Source organism: Vombatus ursinus, unplaced genomic scaffold (assembly GCF_900497805.2).
Source record: "Vombatus ursinus unplaced genomic scaffold, bare-nosed wombat genome assembly UNPS02009835.1, whole genome shotgun sequence".
Taxonomy (NCBI): Eukaryota; Metazoa; Chordata; class Mammalia; order Diprotodontia; family Vombatidae; genus Vombatus; species Vombatus ursinus.
In genome coordinates, this window is record NW_020949613.1 from 25,157,842 (window position 1) to 25,178,383 (window position 20,542).

The 20,542-nt window shown below is 38.8% G+C and overlaps 1 protein-coding gene across 1 annotated transcript in view; it reads right to left on the reverse strand.

The window, feature by feature from the left end:
- Positions 1–405: 405 nt before the first annotated feature.
- IMPG1 (interphotoreceptor matrix proteoglycan 1) overlaps positions 406–20,542 on the reverse strand; it is a 188,754-nt gene continuing 168,617 nt past the window's right edge. Inside the window, exons 15-16 of the mRNA XM_027852906.1 lie at positions 9,235–9,445; positions 406–483 (exon numbers count right to left, since the gene is read on the reverse strand). Coding sequence (XP_027708707.1) covers positions 444–483; positions 9,235–9,445 — 251 coding nt within the window. The 3' untranslated portion in view covers positions 406–443. The remainder of the gene's footprint in view (positions 484–9,234; positions 9,446–20,542) is intronic.

Consider the following 20,542-nt stretch of genomic DNA (forward strand, 5'->3'; position numbering starts at 1 on the left):
GTGGTGGTTGTGTGTGTGTGTATGTGTGGAGCTTAGTTTTAGATTAAGACTTGGTTTTTGAGTTAGGAAGATTTATGTACAAATCCTGCCTCTGATACAGTGGTGTGTGGTCCTGAGCAAGTCATTTAAACTATTTATGCCCCAGGGACCTCTCTAAGATGATAAATTGCAGAATAGCTGTTCTCTGTTGATGGAGGCAATTTTCTTACCTTGACTCCTGACTCCAGAGAAATCGAAGTCCAGGTTAAAAAAAAAAAAGTATGGTTGCATAAGAAGACCTAGTTAGTAAAGGAAGGTGTATTTATTTAACTCAATAAAATGATTTTTTTTGGAACAGATAAAGTTCCAAGTCAACCACAGAATACAAAATATCATAATTAAAACCAACAGGTATGATTATACCTTGTTCTCTTGCTGTTGCTTGAAATTCAGCATTCCTGATCCTAACTTGTCAATTCTGGTATCAAAGAATGATCTGATGACCTACAAAAAAAATGGCAAGGGATTAGGGGGCAGAGCCAAGATGGTGGAGGGAAAGCAGTGACTTGCTTGAGCTCTCCCCCAAACCCCTCCAAATACCTATAAAAAATGGCTCTAAACAAATTCTAAAGCAGCAGAACCCACAAAAAGACAGAGTGAAACAAATTTCCAGCTCAAGACAACCTGGATGGTTGATCAGAAAGGTATATTGTGCAGGGCAGGGAGAGGAGTGCAGTTTGGTGTGGGCCCGCAGGCTGCACAAACCTGGAGCAGGCCTCAGGGGACTGAATCATGGGCAGCTGTGGCAGTTTCTGGACCTCTCAACCCATGAACACCAAAGACAACTTAGAAAGTCAGTGGGAAAAGTCTATGACTGCAGTGAGAGAGGAGCTAGGTCCCAGCTGCAAGTCTAGAGCGTGGCCCGGGGCTGCTGCTGTTTCCTGAGCTTCTGGCCCACAGACTTAGGGGGGATCGAGTGGCTGATCAAAGGGGGATTGCAGGGATCTCTTTGCCAGTGCTGAGGCAGGAAATCTCTTGCTTTGCCCATGCTTGGATCTGGGTCACAGTTCTGAGGGGTGGTCCTGGGGTGAGGAGAAGCACTGATGTGGTGGAGCTTGTTGTGGCAGTGGAGAGGAAACACCTTGCCCCTTATCATAGCACCTTGGAAGAACTGAAAATTTTCAGGTGCCTAGAAGTATCTCTGAAAAACAGTTGAACAAACCCCCGAAGCTTGGGACAGTACATTCTCCACATCGGAAGCACACTCTTACCTTAACAAAGAGTTTAAAACTCAAGTGATTGTCTGGGATCATGAGCAAACCTCGCTAAAAGAATCAGACTATATTATCTTACTTTGGTGACAAAGAAGATCAAAACGTACTACCAGAAGAAGACAACAAAGTCAAAGCTCCTACATCCAAAGCCTCCAAGAAAAATATGAATTAGTCCCAGGCCTTAGAAGAGCTCAAAAGGGATTTTGAGAAGCAAGTAAGAGAAGTAGAGGAAAAACTGGGAAGAGAAATGAGAGTGATGCAAGAAAATCATGAAAAACAAGTCAACAGCTTTCTAAAGGAGACCCAAAAAAATACTGAAGAAAATAACACCTTAAAAAATAGCCTAACCCAAATGGTAAAAGAGGCCCAAAAAGCCAATGAGGAGAAGAATGCCCTAAAATGCAAAATTGGCCAAATGGAAAAAGAAGTCCAAAAGATTACTGAAGAAAATACTTCCTTAAAAATTAGAATAGAGCAATTGGAAGCTAGTGGCTTTATGAGAAATCAAGACACTGTAAAACAAATACGAAAGAATGAAAAATTAGAAAACAATGTGAAATATCTCATTGTAAAAACAACTGACCTGGAAAATAGATCCAGGAGAGAGAATTTAAAAATTATTGGACTATCTGAAAGCCATGATCCAGAAAAGATCCTAGACATTATCTTCCAAGAAATTATCAAGGAAAACTGCCCTGATATTTTAGAACTAGAGGGCAAAATAGAAATTGAAAGAATCCACTGATCTCCTCCTGAAGGAGATCCCCAAAAGAAAACTCCTAGGAATATTGTAGCCAAATTCCAGAGTTCCCGGGTCAAGGAGAAAATATTACAAGCAGCCAGAAAGAAACAATTCAAGTATTGTGGAAACACAATCAGGATAACACAAGATTTAGCAGCTTCTACATTAAGGGCCCACAGGGCATGGAATATAATATTCCAGAGGGCAAAGGATATAGGATTACAACCAAGAATCACCTACCCAGCAAAACTGAGTATAATCCTTCTGGGGAAAAAATGGTCATTCAGTGAAATAGAGGACTTTCAAGCATTCTTGATGAAAAGACCAGAGCTGAATAGAAAATTTGACTTTCCAATAAAAGACTCAAGTTGAACATGAAGAGGTAAACAGGAAAGAGAAAATCATAAGAGTCTTATTAAGGTTGAACTGTTTACATTCCTGCATGGAATGATGATTTTTGTAAGTCATGAGACCTTTGTCAGTATTAGGGTAGTTGGAGGAAAAAATTATATGTATGTATATATCGATAGATAGATAGATAGATAGATAGATAGATAGATAGATAGATAGAGGGCACAAGGTGAGTTAAAGATGAAGGGGTCATATCTGGAGAATAAAATTAAGGGATGAGAGGATTATACTAGGAGAAGGAGAAAGGGAGAGGTGGAACAGACTAAATTATCTCACAAAAAAAAACAGAAAAGAAAAGGCTCTTACAGTGGAGGGGAAATGGGGAAAGGTGAGAGGGAATGAGCGAATCTTATTCTCATAGGATTTGACTTAAGGAGGGAATAACATACACACTCAATTGGGTATGGAAATCTGTCTTACCCTACAGGAAAATAGGGAAGGGAAGGGGACAAGAGAGTAGGGGAATGATAGAGAGGAGGGCAGATTGGGAAAGGGGGTAATCAGAAGCAAATACTTCTGAGGAGGGACAGGGTCAAAAGAAACAATAGAATAAATGAGGGGGGCGGGATAGGATTAAGGGAAATAGAGTGAGTATTTTACAGCATGTCTACTATGGAAGTGTTTTGCATAACTGCACATATGTAACCTATATTGAGTAGGTTGTCTTTTCAATGAGGATGGGTGGAGAGGGAGGAAGGGAGAAAATGTGGAACCCAAAGTTTTAAAAACACGTGTTTAAAAAAAATGTTTTACATGCAACTGGGAAATAAGAAGTACAGGAAATGGGGTAGAGAAATCTATCCTACCCTACAGGAAAATAGAAGGGGAAGGGGATAAGAGAAGGGAGGGGAGAGATAGAAGGGAAGGCAGACTAGGGGAAGGGCTATTTAGAATGCATGCCATTTTGGGGTGGGGGAGGGGTGAGATGGGGTGAAAATCTGAAACTCAAAATCTTGTGGAAGTAAATGTTGAAAACTATAAATAAATAAATTTATTTTAAAAAATGGCAAGGGTATGGTTGGTTACTTCTTTCTTGATTAACATTTAGAGAATCAAGATAGTTTTCCAAGCCATGTCCAGCTTCCTCAGCTGTTCTGAGAGGAAATATTTCTATTCTCATGTTTTTTTGAAATCTAAGTGTTAACAGATCTAGGAAGGTCAGTGACTTGGACAAATTGGTGGTTTTAGTTCCAAAGCTGAGATTGGAAGGAGACTGAAGAAGCTTCACACCCATTTAGTTGTGAAGTGAATGTGGGCACATGAAAATGGAGAGTGGCATCACTTTGGGGGTACCTGTCCTTTAAGCTGTGAGGAAAAGTGTACATTTTTCTTATGCATTGAGTTGATATTTTGTGTTTGTGTAATGTTCCATGACTACTGATCTCTCTAGGATTGACATGAGGCCACTGGAGGGAGAAGTTTGCAAGTCAACATGCTAAAAAGGTGGGGGGTGTTGTGAGTTAATGGCAGGCTCCCAGTTTACAGTTACTGAGAGCATCTCAACAATGGAGAGCATTTTGCACATAAAAAAAATCAACACTGTGGAATTCAAGGACAAAATTTAAAATGTTTGTCATAGGAAAAAGTATAAATGATTTAGTGCAAATCAGATGAGCTTTTGCATTCTTTCTTTTGCCTAATGATCAAAAAGATGGTGGGGAGAGAGGGAGTCCAGATCATCTAATCCAAAATGAGGCACTCTGAAAATGAAAGGATTTGCTAATTCTGGAGGGAAATTTACCAAGTACAATCCTTTGCACAGCCTGTGTCTGTGTACAGGACATCTACAATGAGGGAAGTGAGAAATGTATAAAGTATATTCATAAATATTTAATGCTAAATTCGTGCTGAACAAGATTTGAGGAAAAAATACAAAGGTTAAGAAATACAACGAATGGCAATGACTTTGCAATAGAATCAGAACTAAATAAATCAACCTAAGTAGCCTATTTTGTGAAAACAGACACAGCGTTGCCCTAGGGCACTCATTCCAACAGGATTTTACTAGTTCTTTCCTTACTTTAAGTTGAGACAGAATCCAATACTCTGTGGCCTTTGGCCAAACACCTAGCATCTCTGGGCTTTCTTATCTGTAAAATGAAAGGAGTGTACTAAATGATACAGCTCTAAAATCCTAGGAGTTTATGTATTTAAAAATGTGGTCAATGTGACAATCATACTTAGTTTTCCCAAACTTATTTTCCAATAAGTTTAGATTTCTGGTATAAGTTGGGAGATGTCTTAATTTTTCCTCATAGGCCCATGTTTTCTGTTAACACTGAAATCTCCTAGATCATAGCCATTTAAGTAAAATTTTCAGAATTATAGAAATTCTTTTTTATTGAACTATTGACACAGTATCCTAAAAATCTTAGTATGGTTTTAAGCAATTGTGGCTTAAAGCTGAACTAAGACTTTTAGGATACCCTGTATATTATAATCAAATGAGATCATAACCATAGCAATTCAGAATCATCCCTTGACTTAACATGATATAGATGTGAGATTAAGATTGCCATTTCTGCAATTCTCTCTGGCCCAAAATGAATAGACAGCTGAGGAATTAGTCTTGGGATATGAGTTAAAGAAATGAACTGAGGTTTTGGGGGTGAGGAGGGCAAGAGAAAAACCTAAGTGACCTACTTTCAATGTCAGAGTGACACAAGGAATAAGTGATTTTGATGGTCAATGAAGGCATGACAGGTGAAGAGCAGAATTACCTTTGTGGATCAGAATCAGTATGCACAGTAATTGTGTTGGTTGAATCAAACATTTCCCTTCCATTGCTGTTTACTATTTTAATTGACTTGGCTACTCAACCCAATTATACAAATGGAAAATTATCTGATGAACACCACCTTGGAAAATATCTCATGTTCTGTTTCTCCTTTCTTCTCTGAGGAATGTAAGCTTCTTGAGGGACTGTTTCAGGTTTGTCTTTGTATCCCAGTAGTTAACACAGGTTACACATAGTAAGTGTTTAATAAATGCTCACTGATTGGGGTGAAGATGGAGAGAATGCAGAGAGAATAGATAGAAAGTGGCCAAATGATGTGGATAGAGTATAATGCCATAAGGGTCAAAAAGAATATTAAAGGTTGCTTTCTCATCCTGTGTCATAAAAATTGCTCCTTATCTTGTAAGCAATCTTCTTCCTCATCCTGTTCATTCTTATCATGTCCTTAATCTTCAACCCCCATAAAAAAATCCTAAAATTACTTCATCATTCTGAAACCTCGATATAAGCCTGGTTCTCCCAAATATCGGGCCTTGCATAGCTTTCTTGCTGAAAGGGCCCATGCATTTACACATTAAATAAAACTCCCAATGGCTAAAAGTGAATTCTTTCACACTCAAACCATTCTCCTGAATCTGACCTCAACACCACTTCTTACTCTTCTGTGTAAATTCAGTTCTTTCTTTTTGGAGAAATGGCAAAGTCACTGTTTTTATTTGTAAGTGTGGGCTTCAATTGATTATCCCATCTACCTAAAAGTAATTATCTTTGTTAGATAAAAATATTTTTTTTTGTTTGAATCAATCAATAAGAATAGAATATGAACAGGGCTTATATACCTTCTTAAATCAATCAAGGCCATCAGTGAGAGACTTGGTCATGATCTAAAGAATTCGTATAAAGACTTCTAAGGTCTGGAAGCAGAGAAGAAGTAGCAAGATCATAGAGTTGAGCCAAGAACTAGAAGACCCAGGTCAATCAGTGAAAGAGGAAGAGAATGTAGACTGAATTGTGACTGACAAGGTAGATATTGAGGAGGACCTTTTTCTCTATAAGTATCTTGGAGCAGAAAACCCAGGCTGAACCCACCAATGTACCCACCTCCTCAAGGACTGAGGGAATTCTTGAGAAAAGTTCTGCCCCTTTCCCCAGCTTCCCTTCCTGATGCCTGTCTATCCACAGATTTTCTCCTTTAAAGGGGGGAGTTAAGTAGAGAAACAAATATAAATTTAGGCAGAGAGTCCAACTACTATATAAATGTTATGAATTTTCCCAAGTGGGTTCTTGGAGCAATTTTAATAGGATTAATAACTTTTAATCTAAAATAAATTCCTTAAAGCAGCAGAAGAGGGAACTAATGTAGATATTAGGGGCTATTGCATTGCTCTTAAGTTTAAAATGAACTAATTATCCTAAATTGAAACAATACTTGACATCAAGGAGCTTATATCCTAATGCAAGAGACAATATATATGTAGAGTGGTGGCTAGGGAAAGGATTTATGGTTAGGAAAATCACAATGATGTTGAGTGGAACAATGCAATTTATTAATGCACTGTTTATAGAGGTAATGATAGTGGTGAATTGGTTACAGTTTTAGGATAAGAGGGAGAAGGGGAATGGGAAAGGAAGGGAATGAACATTTATATAAGCTACTATATGCCAAGCACTGTGCTAAGTGCTTTTACAAATATTATCTTGTTTGATCCTCACAACAACCTTGCAAGGTAGATGCTATTATTATTCTCATTTTACATTTGAGGAAACTGAGGCAGAGAGAGATTAAGTGGCTTGTCCACAGTTACATAGCTAGTAAGTGACTAAGGCTGGATTTGAACTCACAACTTCCTGACTTCAAGCCTAGGACTCTATCCAGGTGGAAAGCAGGGAAACAGGCAAGGAGGGTACAGTAAAGTTTGGAAAAATAGCTAAAGCTGAGGATGCATGGCCTTAGAGAGCACTGAACTGAGTGGCTTAGCTCTTCCCAGTCATAGACCTCAGTGGTTTTCAGGTAAAGCAGCAGCAACAATTACGGGGCTAAAAATGTCTGGGGTAAAGATGGTTTGAAAGCAAGGGATAGGACACAGGGAATCCTAGTGATTGGATGATTGAAGATCAGGTACCCCTCCTTGTGGTCTATAAAAGCAAACTGGAGAACACAGTCATTGTCTTCTTCCAGAGTGCAGAAAGTGGGAGTGGGGAAATTTGGGGTGGAATTCCCCCCTCTCCTACCTACATAGGAGGTTGAGGTTCAGGAATATTGTCCTTAAACTCCCCTTAAGACTTTGTATAAGCACATCTCCTACGGTATTCTGCTTCCATGATAAATCACTATTATTGTTCTGTGTGTGCACATGTATAAACATGTATTTGCATGAAACTTTAGAGGGGAGTTCAAGGCCACTGTTCCTAAACCTAAATCTCCTCTGCAGATGGGGGTGATGGTGGAGTCTCAGGATCTAGTCTTTTTTTTTTTTTTTTTTTTTTTGGTGAGGCAATCGGGGTTAAGTGACTTGCCCAGGGTTACACAGCTACTAAGTGTCTGAGGCCAGATTTGAACTCAGCTCTTCCCGACTCCAAGGCCAGAGTTCATTCCATTGCGTCACCTTGGTGTCCCTTAAAAACTACCTTTTTTTCTGAGGAGGCAAGAAAGGTTAAGTGACTTGCCCAGGGTCACACAACTACTAAGTGTTAAGTGTCTGAGGCTGGATCTGAACTCAGGTCCTCCTGACTCCAGGGCCAGTGCGCCATCCACTCTGCCACCTAGCTGCCCCCAGGATCTTGTCTTATAGCCAAGAAGGGAACTTTCCTGGGGAGCACCATCTTTGGAGTGACCGCATGGGTAAACCTAAGTTTAAATTTCTGAGTCTGAGAGTTCAGAGACTGGATCTTTTAGAGTGAAAATATCATAACTCAGATTTGTAAGGGAAGTTGTTGTTGTTCAGTTGTTTCCAATTCTTTGTGATCTCATTTTGGGTTTTCTTGGCAAAGGTACTGGAATGGTTTGTCATTTCCTTCTCTAGCTCATTCTACAGATTAGAAAACTGAGGCAAATGGGGTTAAGTGACTTGCCCAGAGTCACAGAACTAGAAAGTGTCTGAGGCCAGATTTGAACTCAGGTCTTCCTAACTTGAAGGCTTGAAGCTCTATCCACTGTGCCACTATGATGTTCTTACTAATGTTGTTGACTGAATTCAAGCTATATAGTTTGATGTTATTGTAACAGTAAAGATGTCTCTTGCTTTCCTCATAATTGATTTAAAAGTAAATTTAGTCTACAAATGTTCTTTCCCCACCCCTTACATCTTATTGATGAAGAAATAGAGACCTAAAATGGTGGACTGAGTTGTCCAAAGTCACAGAGTACTGTAAATAGTAGAGCTGTGATTAAAAACCATATTCACTCGCTCCAAATCCAGGGCTATTCTCATTTGACCTAAATATAAGACAGACTTGAATTTAAGACAATCTTACTTTCAAGGGAAAAAATGTTTCAAACTATCAAAATACCATCCATAATAGAAAATATAAATCTCATTTATGTCACTTAATATCAGACAGAAAACAAATCTTTATTCATAAATATTATATCCCTACTCTATTTCTTGGCTTCCTACCTAAGAGGAAACAGAGGTGATGTTTTAATTTGGAAGAGGAAAAAATGTTAGCAATTTCTAGAAATGTTTCGGTAATGTGTCTTGTGTAAGAAATAATGGTCTAGAGAAGGGCAGAGTGTTAGTCCTCACTAAGAGGATAATGTGGGGACTGGGATTAGAGTCAATCAAGCAAACAGGTCTGGTACGGAGTGCCCTTTCCACTCTCTACTTTGGTATATTTAACTACTTGAATTTTCTGAATATAAAAATAAATTATAATCCTGCTATTTTGCTTTCTTTTAAAAAAAAGAATAAGCTTGCTTTATAATTTATAGTACAACTTTCTGAAACTGACTTGAAATCTTTGGTCACCAGGATGCAGCAAGTATTGCTGAAGGGCTGACAGGGAATGCTACATTAATTGCTCTGGACAATGGGTTTTTTCAAAAGTCAAGATTTCCAGTACAATGTGTTCAATTCAATTGATTTGCCTACCTGCAAACAGCTCCCTTTCCTGGAACCAGTTCACATTTTCCTCCATTCACACAAAGGCCTGGATCCATGTCGCACAGGCTTTGACAGGGCAGTCCATCTTGGCTGACATACCCTGGCTTACAAAGGCAGTCGGCCTCTTTTGTCCATTCATTCTTTATGCACTGTGAAAATTCATCACATGCCATGAATTTGCATGGGTCCGCTTGATCAGCTGTAAGAGGAAGGAAATGTTTTAATGGATGCAATGATGCATAAACAAGTACTTGGCTGAACTTGAAGCTGAGGGAGCAAAATATATCTGCTATTACCACATTCATAGCATATTTCCTAGTGGTGGAATAATAATTGCACTTAAAAAAATAAACTCTTGGAGGCTATTGAGAACTTGTAGATAAAAATAATACATTTTACTTTAAATATAATTATGTTTGACTATCAGTAAATCTGTGTTTTTTTAAGTAATCGTTTCTAGTGGAGACTACTTATAAACCTGTAACTTGTCACAGAACATGCATTTGATCATCTAAGTGTATACACACATGAACACACACATGTAATCAGATACCATGATATGATATTTAGATACAGGATTTTTGTTGGTGTTCAGCTATGTCTGACTCTCCATAACACCATCTGGGATTTTCTTGGCAAAGATAAGTAGTTTGTCATTTCCTTCTCCAGATCATTTTACAGATGAAGAAACTGAGGCAGACAGGGTTAAGTGACTTGCCCATGGTCACAGAGCTAGTAAGTGTCTGGGGCTGGATTTGAACTCAGTTCTTCCTGATTCCAGACCTGTGTTCTATCCACTGTGACATTTAGCTGCTCAGGTATAGTATTATCTATCTATCTATCTATAGCTATACCTACACACATATACATATATGTATATATATACATACACATATAAATATCTATACACACATATACAATATATTATATATAGTGTATGTATTTTTATATGTAAATAAATGTATGTATGTATGTATGTATGTATGTGTGTGTGTGTAGCACAGTCATTTCAAGTCTATGATTGGAAAATCCCAGGTAGGTCCTCCAAAAAAATGATCTCTCTTCCCTCCCCTCATAGCCTGTTGCTGAGCCCAGAAATACTTCAATTAGAAAATTACTCCTTCGGATCAAGCCATTACCCCTACCCTATCTTTTTTTACATTCAAATAGAGTTGTGGTATCTATTTTATCATTAATTTCTCTATTTCACACCTTTATTTTCCTCAAAATTTCCTGAATAGGTGGAATTATAGATTTTTAGAACTAGAAGGAACTTATAGATCATCTAATACAATCTCCCTTAACTTTACAGATAAAGAAACTAAGACCCAGAATGAGAAAGTGACTTTCTCATTGACAGAGCCAAGACTAGAATCTGGGTCTGCTGATTCCTGTTCTAGTGTTCTTTCCACCACACCACAGTGGCCATCCCTAGATGGGGTGATACATCATTTTATTATTGATCATTTACTTCTTAGTGTGAATGAGCTCATCAGATCCTTTAGTGAGAGCTGCTGATTTTGTAGAAACAAGGTGGAACAAGTTTAAGGCCCAGAGATCACTTATCTCTGAGGGATGCCAACAAAAGGAGAAAAGTGAGGCTGCTGAAAACCACCTTTGCTAACTTCACATTTTTGCCTTAGACCAGTCCTGCTTAGGTCCTTATGCCAAATGTAAGAAAGAACAAATTTTTACCAACTATATGCGAGGAGAATTTGAATTCTGAGCCTATTATGGCATCAGAAACTATAAATGTGAAATCAAATACTTTGGTCCTAAAAGGAAAAGTCAGGAGGCTAGTGCAGCTTGCTTCCTTACCCTTTCTGCAATCTCTCTGTGTCTGTCTGTCTTTCTCTTTCTGTCTCTCTCTCTCTGTCTCTCTCTCTTCTCTGTCTCTGCAGGTGAGGTTAAATGACTTTCCCAAGGTCACACAGCTAGTAAATGTCTGAGGCTAGATTTGAGCTCAGGTCTTCCAGGGCTAGTGCTCTATCCACTGTGTCACCTAGCTGCTCTGACTTTTTGCAATAACACTCATTGTCTTTGAGAACTCCCTTTCAGTTTAGAAAGTAGACTGGCTGAATTGATTCTTCACTGCTAGTTAGTACATGTAATACATGTTTTCTCTAAAAAAGTGAATCTTTAACTTACAAAGAGACCTGTTTCTTTCTGAACAGCTTGACCTACTTATATTCACAAAACTGACGCAGCAGAGTGGGCTGAGCCCATCTGCCTCCCAGAGAGGAAGAAGGATAAATTAGATAAATGAATCATCCCTACATTTTGTGGAACAGAATTGGGTATATTTTGAAGTATAAACACACTAAACTTGTGTGGATTGGTTTCTGCTCTCCCTGATTTTCCCATGAGATTGAGAGATTGATTTGGGAATCCAGTTAAAAATGAAACATCTCCAAAGTGGGGTGCTCAAGACCATGGTGCAGGTGGGAAGCTAGGAAGATCATAACAGAACTATTTCTATTTTTTAATCTAAAAAATAAGAAAGAAATTAAGCTTTACTAATGCAAGGTATCCCAAAAGTCTTAGTGCCAAGGGCACAATATGGATTGATATCAGTGTCCTAAGTCTGTCCATATGTTATGCTGTCACATGTCACATATAATACATAAGGTATCCTGAAGGAAGAGTCAGAATTATCTAACACTGAGGTTTTTACAGTGCTATCCTTACTTGTCTGTTACTTCCACTGTATTGTGATAAATTTAGGTGTGTGGTGGTGAATGTTGAACAACTGACTTTCTGGAAAAAATGTATGCATGACACATTTTAAAGTTTAATTTGCATTATTAACTTTTTCTTCATCACTTTCTTTAATCTAGAGAATCATCAAAACAATAAATCAAGTCCTGATTTGTCAGTTTCCAAAGTGTAAATGCTCACACTGAAAATTTAACAATTGGCTTTCTTGAGCAGATATGAGCTAGTTCTAGGACACAATTGGATGTATTGCAGGTTAAATAGATTTGTGGATTTTACCATACATTTTTAACTAAATGAACCCTCATAAAATGGACAGAAATCCTAAAAAGATACCTGTAAAAATCACATACAGAAGATAGCATTAATAATATGAACATAAGAGGGCAAAAATAAGATGGCATAATTGACATTTCTACTCCTAATATAAATTCTTTGTCAGCTATGATATGGAATTAAAAACAAAGTAGATCTAATCATATCTGGCCAGAAGTGAGATGGAATTAATAATAGAGATTTGCTGGTTATCTTGTGGCAAAGTCAGTCAACTCTTTAGATCCATCTTTAGATGGATTTCACATTTTTTATAAGAAGAAATAGTGTTCCAAATTTGCCAAACTTTACTGTGATAGCAAATGTCCATCACTAGTGTGAAACCTAGCAGATATTAAAAAAAAAGAGCACACAATCTGTGCCTTCAAAGTAAAGATGATGTTTTAATGAGCAAGGGAGTAACTGCTTTTTGAGAGAAATGTGCTATGGAGAGAGTATTCTGAAAATGAATGTTTAGAAATGTTTCCATCTTTAGGTGATTTTTTTTTGGTTGTCCCATGTAAGGAAGAGAGGTTGCTTATAAAAATTCTGTTATCTGAACACTTTAAAAAATCTTGGAAATAGAATTTTCTAACCTTAAAAAAATCTAAATAAAGAGTTTTAGTGGATTTTGAACCCATTTGTTATAAACGTAAAAGTATAACACCTTCTGATTAGTTTGCATGAATTGACAACTTGCTAGCTGAAGTCCAACCAAAACCTTTGCATAGTTGGTGAATGAGATTGAAAACTGAATGTCATGATCTATTAAGTGAAGTTAATGATGCAGGTCTTCCATTTGCACCTGTGTACCTTGTGAGGTATCTTTCTGCTGTGACAACCGTGAAAACTAAGTATTAAAATAAATTGAACTTAGAACCAGACCTTCAAAACACTACATTAAAAAGTGTTAAACCGTGATATTAAAAAACAATGAACCATAGTTAATCATATTGTTCTTACAAAATGTCATTATTTCAGGCAAAATATTGTTGAGGCAAAATCAGGATACAGGAAACATTTAGGTAAAAAAATTGAGTTGCATGTATTACATGCCTGTTACTGGAAAGTCATGGAGAGGAGAAATTAGGGGAAAACAAGATTTTTTTAGAATTTCTTTTAGTTCTTGAAGGTGAAATTACAATTGGCATTTTTACTCTGAATTCTCCATTCCAAGGTATTTGCCACAGGCCCAATAAGTCCCTCAAATGGAGCAGATGAAAGGACACATGTCCAGGAGCTCTAGGAGGGCAGATGTTTCAGCTCCAGGAGCCTCAGATTGTATGACCCTTGTGACTCACAGAGCTACCATCTCTGCTACTGCCTCTGTGGCTATGGGGCTCCGATGACTCATCACATCCTCAGTTACCTGGGTCTCATGAGTATTTATGGCCACTGGGGCTGCTTTTTGTGTGCCCTCCTGCTGTTTGACTGCTCAGGTGGGTGCCCAGGGTCTTGGGCTGCCACAGCTGCCAACTACAGTACCTGTAGGCCCGCCCACTCACTGTCCCTGCTTCCACTGCTGTTGCCAGGAGAACCTCTGGGCTGTGAGGTTGGGCAGTGATCCTTTCAGTCTTGGGATACAGTACCATAATAGCAAGGTGATAGTGTTGTTAATGGAAGTAAGTTGTGTTGTTGAATTGGGCTCCCCTGAGACTACATTACCTACATAATGGGCTCACAGACCTCTTATCCCAGTACAGGATCATGCTCAGTATTGAGGGTAAGATCATACAGTCTTCTCAACCTCCAAAGTGAGATCCTTCCCTTCCTGCAGCCCCTTCTTCTCATAAGATAATTCCTCCAGGAACCTCCATTTTAAAGAAGGCTATAATCGTGTTAATTCCACTCCTCTCCCCGAGCTGCTTCTGACTCTCTGGACTTCTGAACTATGGTGTCATTTAAAATTTGTTTTTTTTTTCAGTTGACAATTTATTTTCTCTGCCTCTTATCTTTCCCTATCCCTGTTGAGAAAAATAAATGAAGGAAAACAAAATCCTTATAAAAATATGCAGTCGAGCAAAACAATTTCCTACATTAGTCATGTTCAAAAAGATATGTGTCTCATTCTGTACCCCAAGTCTATCACCTCTCTGTCAAGAGTGGGTAGCATACTTTATTTCCAGTCTTTTGAAATTGTTATTGGTCATTGCATTGATCAGTATTCTGAAGTCTTTCAAAACTGTCAAAATTACTCTCAGAGCTCAAAGGGAATGTTTGTCACTTTGTTCCACAAAGTCAGTTTGTCCACCAATTCCCAAACCCCTATTCCACACAGACACATGTACTCCTTATGTCTTTCAAAGTCTAGTGCCTTGAAAGTACCTCAAGTGCCTACACAAGTCCTATTTTAGTACTCCCAGTTTTTAGTGACAATACTGACTTATCCCTAAACATGTTGTTCCCCCCACCCCAACTCATTGAAAGCAGAGTCTGTTTTGTTTTTAATCTACTACACTACTTAGGACATAGTTGGTAGCTAGTAAAATTTTGCTGAATAAATGAATTTCAAATTTTTTAAAAATAAATATCACCTACCATTACAATCCTCATAAGGAGGACAGAGGATATCTCTGGGATATTAATCAGTCCATCAAAGGTGTTTAATTAAATATGGCACTTTATGGATGGGGCTAAAGAAAGTCAAAGGATGTTACAGCTGAAAGGGACCTTAGAAAACATCCATGGCTTCATTTTATCAGTTATGAAAACTGAGGCCCAAAGAAGCAAATGGCTATTTTGAGGACATAAAACTAGCAGAAAATGGCAGAGAGTAGGCTTAGCTCCAGGTGTCCTGCCTCTCAGTCTATTAGTCTTTCTTCTACATCCCAATTCCTCTGTGGACCATGCTCCTGGAAAAAAGTACCACATTTACTATGTAATTATATGGAATTGCATTCCTCAAACATTTACTAAGCATTTGTTATGAGCTAGATAACTGTGTGAAAAAATTCTTTATCAATGAAGCTGGCAGGAGAATTAAAATTTTCTCGTCTCAGCCAAGTGCTCTACGTGCTCCACTTTAGTGATGTTTCTTTAGTAGAGTCTCCTGCCACCTGGATATTTATAAGGAGGTTTGCGGTGTTCATTATTTTAAATTCTAAAAATCTAAGCATGTTACTTTGAGGCCTGGTTTGCATTATAGATGTTTTTTTTTTTCTTCCCCATGTACTGATGCCTAGTGTCCACTAGATGGCTCTCTATTTCAAAAAAAACTTGAAAATAATACCTTACGATCATGTTTAAAAGTTTTATGTACCTGAACTGATTTCTGTGACCTTAAAAAATCATTGGTAGTGGCAAGGGGAATGAAACCAGAGAAAAGAAATGTGCACCATGGCAGAAGGTAGTTCTTATGGAAAGGCTGATGTAATCATTATCACCTAGTAATTACAATTGTTCAGCAACTTCCCATCTGGTGAAATTTGTGTTTGAATAAGTCCATTCCTGTGGTCTCAGGATTTGCCAAGTATAGTGGCATACAAAAATCCCTTACATAGTCTCACAGACAAGCAGATCCACTGCCTTCTAAATTACTATGAGAGTTCTAGCATCTAGCTTTTCTAGAAGGCTGCAGAATCATGCATTATTAGAGTGACCAGATTTCATGTAAGACAAAGCAGGGAACCTGATGAGTCTTGTGCTTGTATCCAGTGGGAGGGCCTAGGGATGTTAGGGGATGGGAGGTAGCATTGTCCCATCTGTGTTCACGGAGGGTGATGGTACCTATTGTCTCCTGTTCTTAGCTGGAGGGCACTTGAGAAAGCAGCTGCTGCAGAATCCATAGACTGGGTGCCTGATCCTCCTTCTACATTCCTTTGGCTGCGCGCAGATTAGCTTTCTCCCAGTGGCAAGCATCTTCTAGGCAGTTTGCCTATGCCTGTTCACTTTGTAACAATTTGGGGTTTTCCTTTGCACGGAACCATGGCAGTTTTAGGGGCTTGTGGTCCAGCACTTAGTATAGTGACTGGCACATAGCAGGCACTTCATAAAAGTTTATTGAATTGAATTGTTCTTACCTCTGCAGCCTCTTAGAATCCTATTTCTTTCAAAGCTCAACTCTTCTTCAATATCTCAGACTCCAAGGGCTTCTTTTTAATCCTTCTTTGCTATTTAAATCTGGGGATAATCCCTTCCATTTTTTTTCTCCAGGTTAAGAAGAGACTGCTTTAAGCCAATAGACTACAAATCCCAAAATGCTTCAGTACTGACGTGGGAGATGCTAAATATGTAGGTTTTGAATTCCCTGATGGAATGAAAACTCCAGATGGTAGATACTGTTTCTTGTTTCTTTTTTCTATCATATCCCAACTTTGTAGCATAGCACCTGACACAATGTAGGCCCTTAATGTATACTCATTTATGGTTCCCAAAAACAGAATCTCTCCCCCCCCCCACAACATACACACACACACACACACACACACACACACACACACACACACACACTGATTAACCTCAGGTAAATCACTATTACACTCAATAGCTCTTTCTTGGTTTGTAACGTACCTAATATTTAGGTAGGTAATTGTAATGTCTATATCACTCTGCAGCTATATCTGGTCAGGAGGAAGCTGATCATGAGGCTCAGAACCCACTGGACCTCTGTGTAACTGGTATTTAGGTATTATTCTAGTAAGAGAAAGAGACTTTCAAAATGACTGAGGATTCTGACAAAAGATGACTCCAGAACATTCATACATCCCACTGGAGTAAATATTGACTTTTAAAAAATTACTGACATTTAAATTAATTTCAGAATATATATTTGATTGGCATTAACTGATAGCTTGCTTACGGCTTAGTGCAGAAGGGTAAGATACATAACAAGTTATTATTTAATCATTTCCTCATACTATCCATTAAATTCTACTTCTACTGACCCATCATGGCACTGTAAGTGACCCCGGATTCTTGAAAACTGTAGGTATGGATTGCAAGCTCTGATAGATCTTACTGAGTTGGAAAGACTTCAGGTATGATCCTAATGTTGGATGGTGAATCTACCTTCAGGGGATTTTTCCAGCTAAATTTGGAGAAGTCCCACACCAAGAGGTTGGTCATCGAGTGATTGAATACACACACACACACACACACACACACACACACATTTGTCACAGTAAATCATGAAGACCGGGAAATCACCCTAGAACATTTCTCAACCATCCTGGTCCCCTACTCCCATAGATGTGCTCTCCATTTTGGGATGGGATCAGGCTGGTCATGCTTCACTCTTCTTCTGGCTATGCTTTTGACTCTCTGGACTTTGCTACCATCCCCCTATGTAGATACCTTATTCACTCTCTCCCTCTTCTGCTCCCTTCTTAGAATGTCTTCCTCTATTAGAATGTAAGCTTCTTGTGAGCAGGGTCTCTCTCTCTCTCTCTCTCTGGCTTGAATTTGTATCCCCAGTGCTTAGCATAGTGTCTGGCACATAGTAAGCACTTAATAAATGCTTATTGATGATTGATTGATGGAGTTATGACTTGCTTTAGTGAATTGAATGTGAAATATTTTATTGAATGAATGAGAAAGCATTTATTAAGTGTACTATCTGCCAAGCACTTGTTAAGTTCCTGACATGCAAATAAAAACCCAGTTAGTCTGTGCTCTCAAGGAGTCAATTCTAATAGGTAGAGACCAAACATGTAGGAAGGTTCAGTTGAAGAGCAGATGAAAAAGGCCAGTGGCTCATAGGATACAGTAGCAAGGCAGTTGTATCCTAAGCTTTATTGTCTTTTCTGATAAACCATGTCTATTTCTGTTATTGAACCCTTTGATCACGTGAAGGGCTTTGATCCTCTTGTATGAGATATTGAGTTGATAGAACCATATCTATTAATGATGTTAAACCCTTTGATGTTGCCAAAGATTTTGATCCTCTTGTATGGGATACTGAATTAATGAGATACTAGTTTGAAGATATATTGTAGCAGAAAGAAGGAAACAAACATTTATTAAATGCCAACTATGTGACAAGTACTATGCTAAGTATTTTTATAAATACTGACTCTTTTGATCCTCTTGTTAAATTGGGAGCTTCTCTAGGGCAGGGACTGTCTTTTGCCTTTCTTTCCCCAGTGCTTAGCACATTGCCTGGCCCATAGTGAGTGCTTAATAAATGTTTATTGACTGACTGATTCTTATTTATTTTTTTGTTTTTGCTTTTTGGTGAGGCGACCAGGGTTAAGTGAATTGCCCACGGTCACACAGCTAGTAAGTGTCAAGTGTCTAAGGCCATGAACTAAGGTCCTTCTCAAGGTCCAAGGCCAGAGCTCCATCCACTGTGCCACTTAGCTACCCCTACTGACTGATTCTTACAACCCTGGGAGGTAGGTGCTATTGTACAGTTATGTAAATTGAGTCAGACAGAGGTTAAATGACTTGCCCAGAGTCACATAGCTAATGAACTTCTGAGGCTGGATTCGAACTCAGGTGTTCCTGACTCCAGACCCAGAATCTGTCTGTGGCACCACCTTGCTGCAGCTTAGCTTTTTACTAGGTATGTGACCTTGGGCAAATAAACATCTCAGAATCTCAGTAACTTCCTTGGCAAATAAAAAGAATGCTCACATTCCCCACCCCATAGTATTACTGTGAGGATTATGTGAGATAATATACATGGAAGGATTTTGTGATCATTTTAAGTATTTTTGTAAATATAAGGGATTACTAGCTGTGTGACCCTGGGCAAGTCATTTAACCCTGTCTGCCTCAGTTTCCTCATCTACAGATGAGCTGGAGAAGGAACTGGCAAATCACTCCAGTATCTTTGCCAAGAAAACCCCAAATGGGGATACAAAGAGTTAGACAAAACTGAAACAACTGAACAAGAAGAAGAAGATTGGTCCAGACATGTGGTTTCATGAGTATGAAGAATTCTCAGTAAGCAAACTCCTCTGGGGAAATTCCCTCTACCAAGGTAGATCAAGTTGTTCAGTCATGGCTGTACACGGGGATTTCTTGGCAAAGATAATGGAGTGGTTTGCCATTTCCTTCTCCAATGGATTAAGGCAAACAGAGGTTAAGTGACTTGCCCAGGATCACACAGTTAGTAAGGATCTGAGGCCAGATTTGAACTTAGGTCTTCCTGACTCCAGGTCTAGCACTCTATTCACTGAGCCAACTAGCTGCCTCCGAGTGGTTCTGCTACTGCTCTGTAATTCAGAGCTTGAGTTAGTGAAAGGTCATGCAGTGAGTATGTGTCAGAAGCAGGACTTGAAGGTGGGCCTTCCTGACTCAGCTCTCTATTGACTAAGCCATGTCTCCTCTATATAAAGTAATATAACAATAATTATTATGGGTGGTTCTGGATCACCAATCAACAATCTCAGATACGCAGATAATACCACTCTGATGGCAGAAAGTGAGCAGAAATTAATGTCTCTCTCTCTCTCTCTCTTTTTTTTGTGAGGCAATCGGGGTTAAGTGACTTGCCCAAGGTCACACAGCTAGCTAAGTGTTAAGTGTCTGACACTAGATTTGAACTCAGGTCCTCCTGACTCCAAGGCTAGAGCTCTATTTACTGCACCACCTAGCTGCCCCAATAAGTCTCTTGATGAGGGTGAAAGGAGAGTGTAAAAGCTGGCTTGAAGCTCAACATCAAAAAAAAAAAAAAAGTAATTGGTCCCTGCACTTCCTGGCAAATCAAGAGTGAAGAAATGGAAGCAGTGTTAGATATTATATTCTTGGGCTCAAAGATCACTGCAGACTGCAGCCATGAAATTAAAAGACACTTGTTCCTCGGAGGAAAAGCTGTGGCAAATCTGGACAGCATACTAAAAAGCAGAGACATTACTTTGCCAACAAAGGTCTGTATAATCAAAGCTATGGGTTTTTTTTTTCAGTAACAATGTATGATTGTGAGAGTCGTACTATAAGGAAATTTGAGCACCACAGAATGTTGCTTTTGAATTGTGGTGCTGAAGAAGACTTTTTAGAGTCCTTTGGACAGCAAGGAGGTCTGGTCAGTCAATAATTAAAGCAATTAATTCAGACTATTCACTAGAAGGTCAAATGCTGAAGCTGAAGCTTAAATATTTTGGCCACATAAAAAGGAGATAGGACTCATTGGAAAAGACCCTACTGTTGGGAAAAACTGGAGGCAAAGGTCATGGTTTCACCAATCAGTGACTGCTCTAAGTCCATTTTTTCTTTTTCCTTTCCTCTTTTCTTTTTCCTTCCTTCTTTTTTTCTTCCTTCCTTCCTTCTTTCCTTTCTTCCTTCCTTCCTTCCTTCCTTCCTTCCTTCCTTCCTTCCTTCCTTCCTT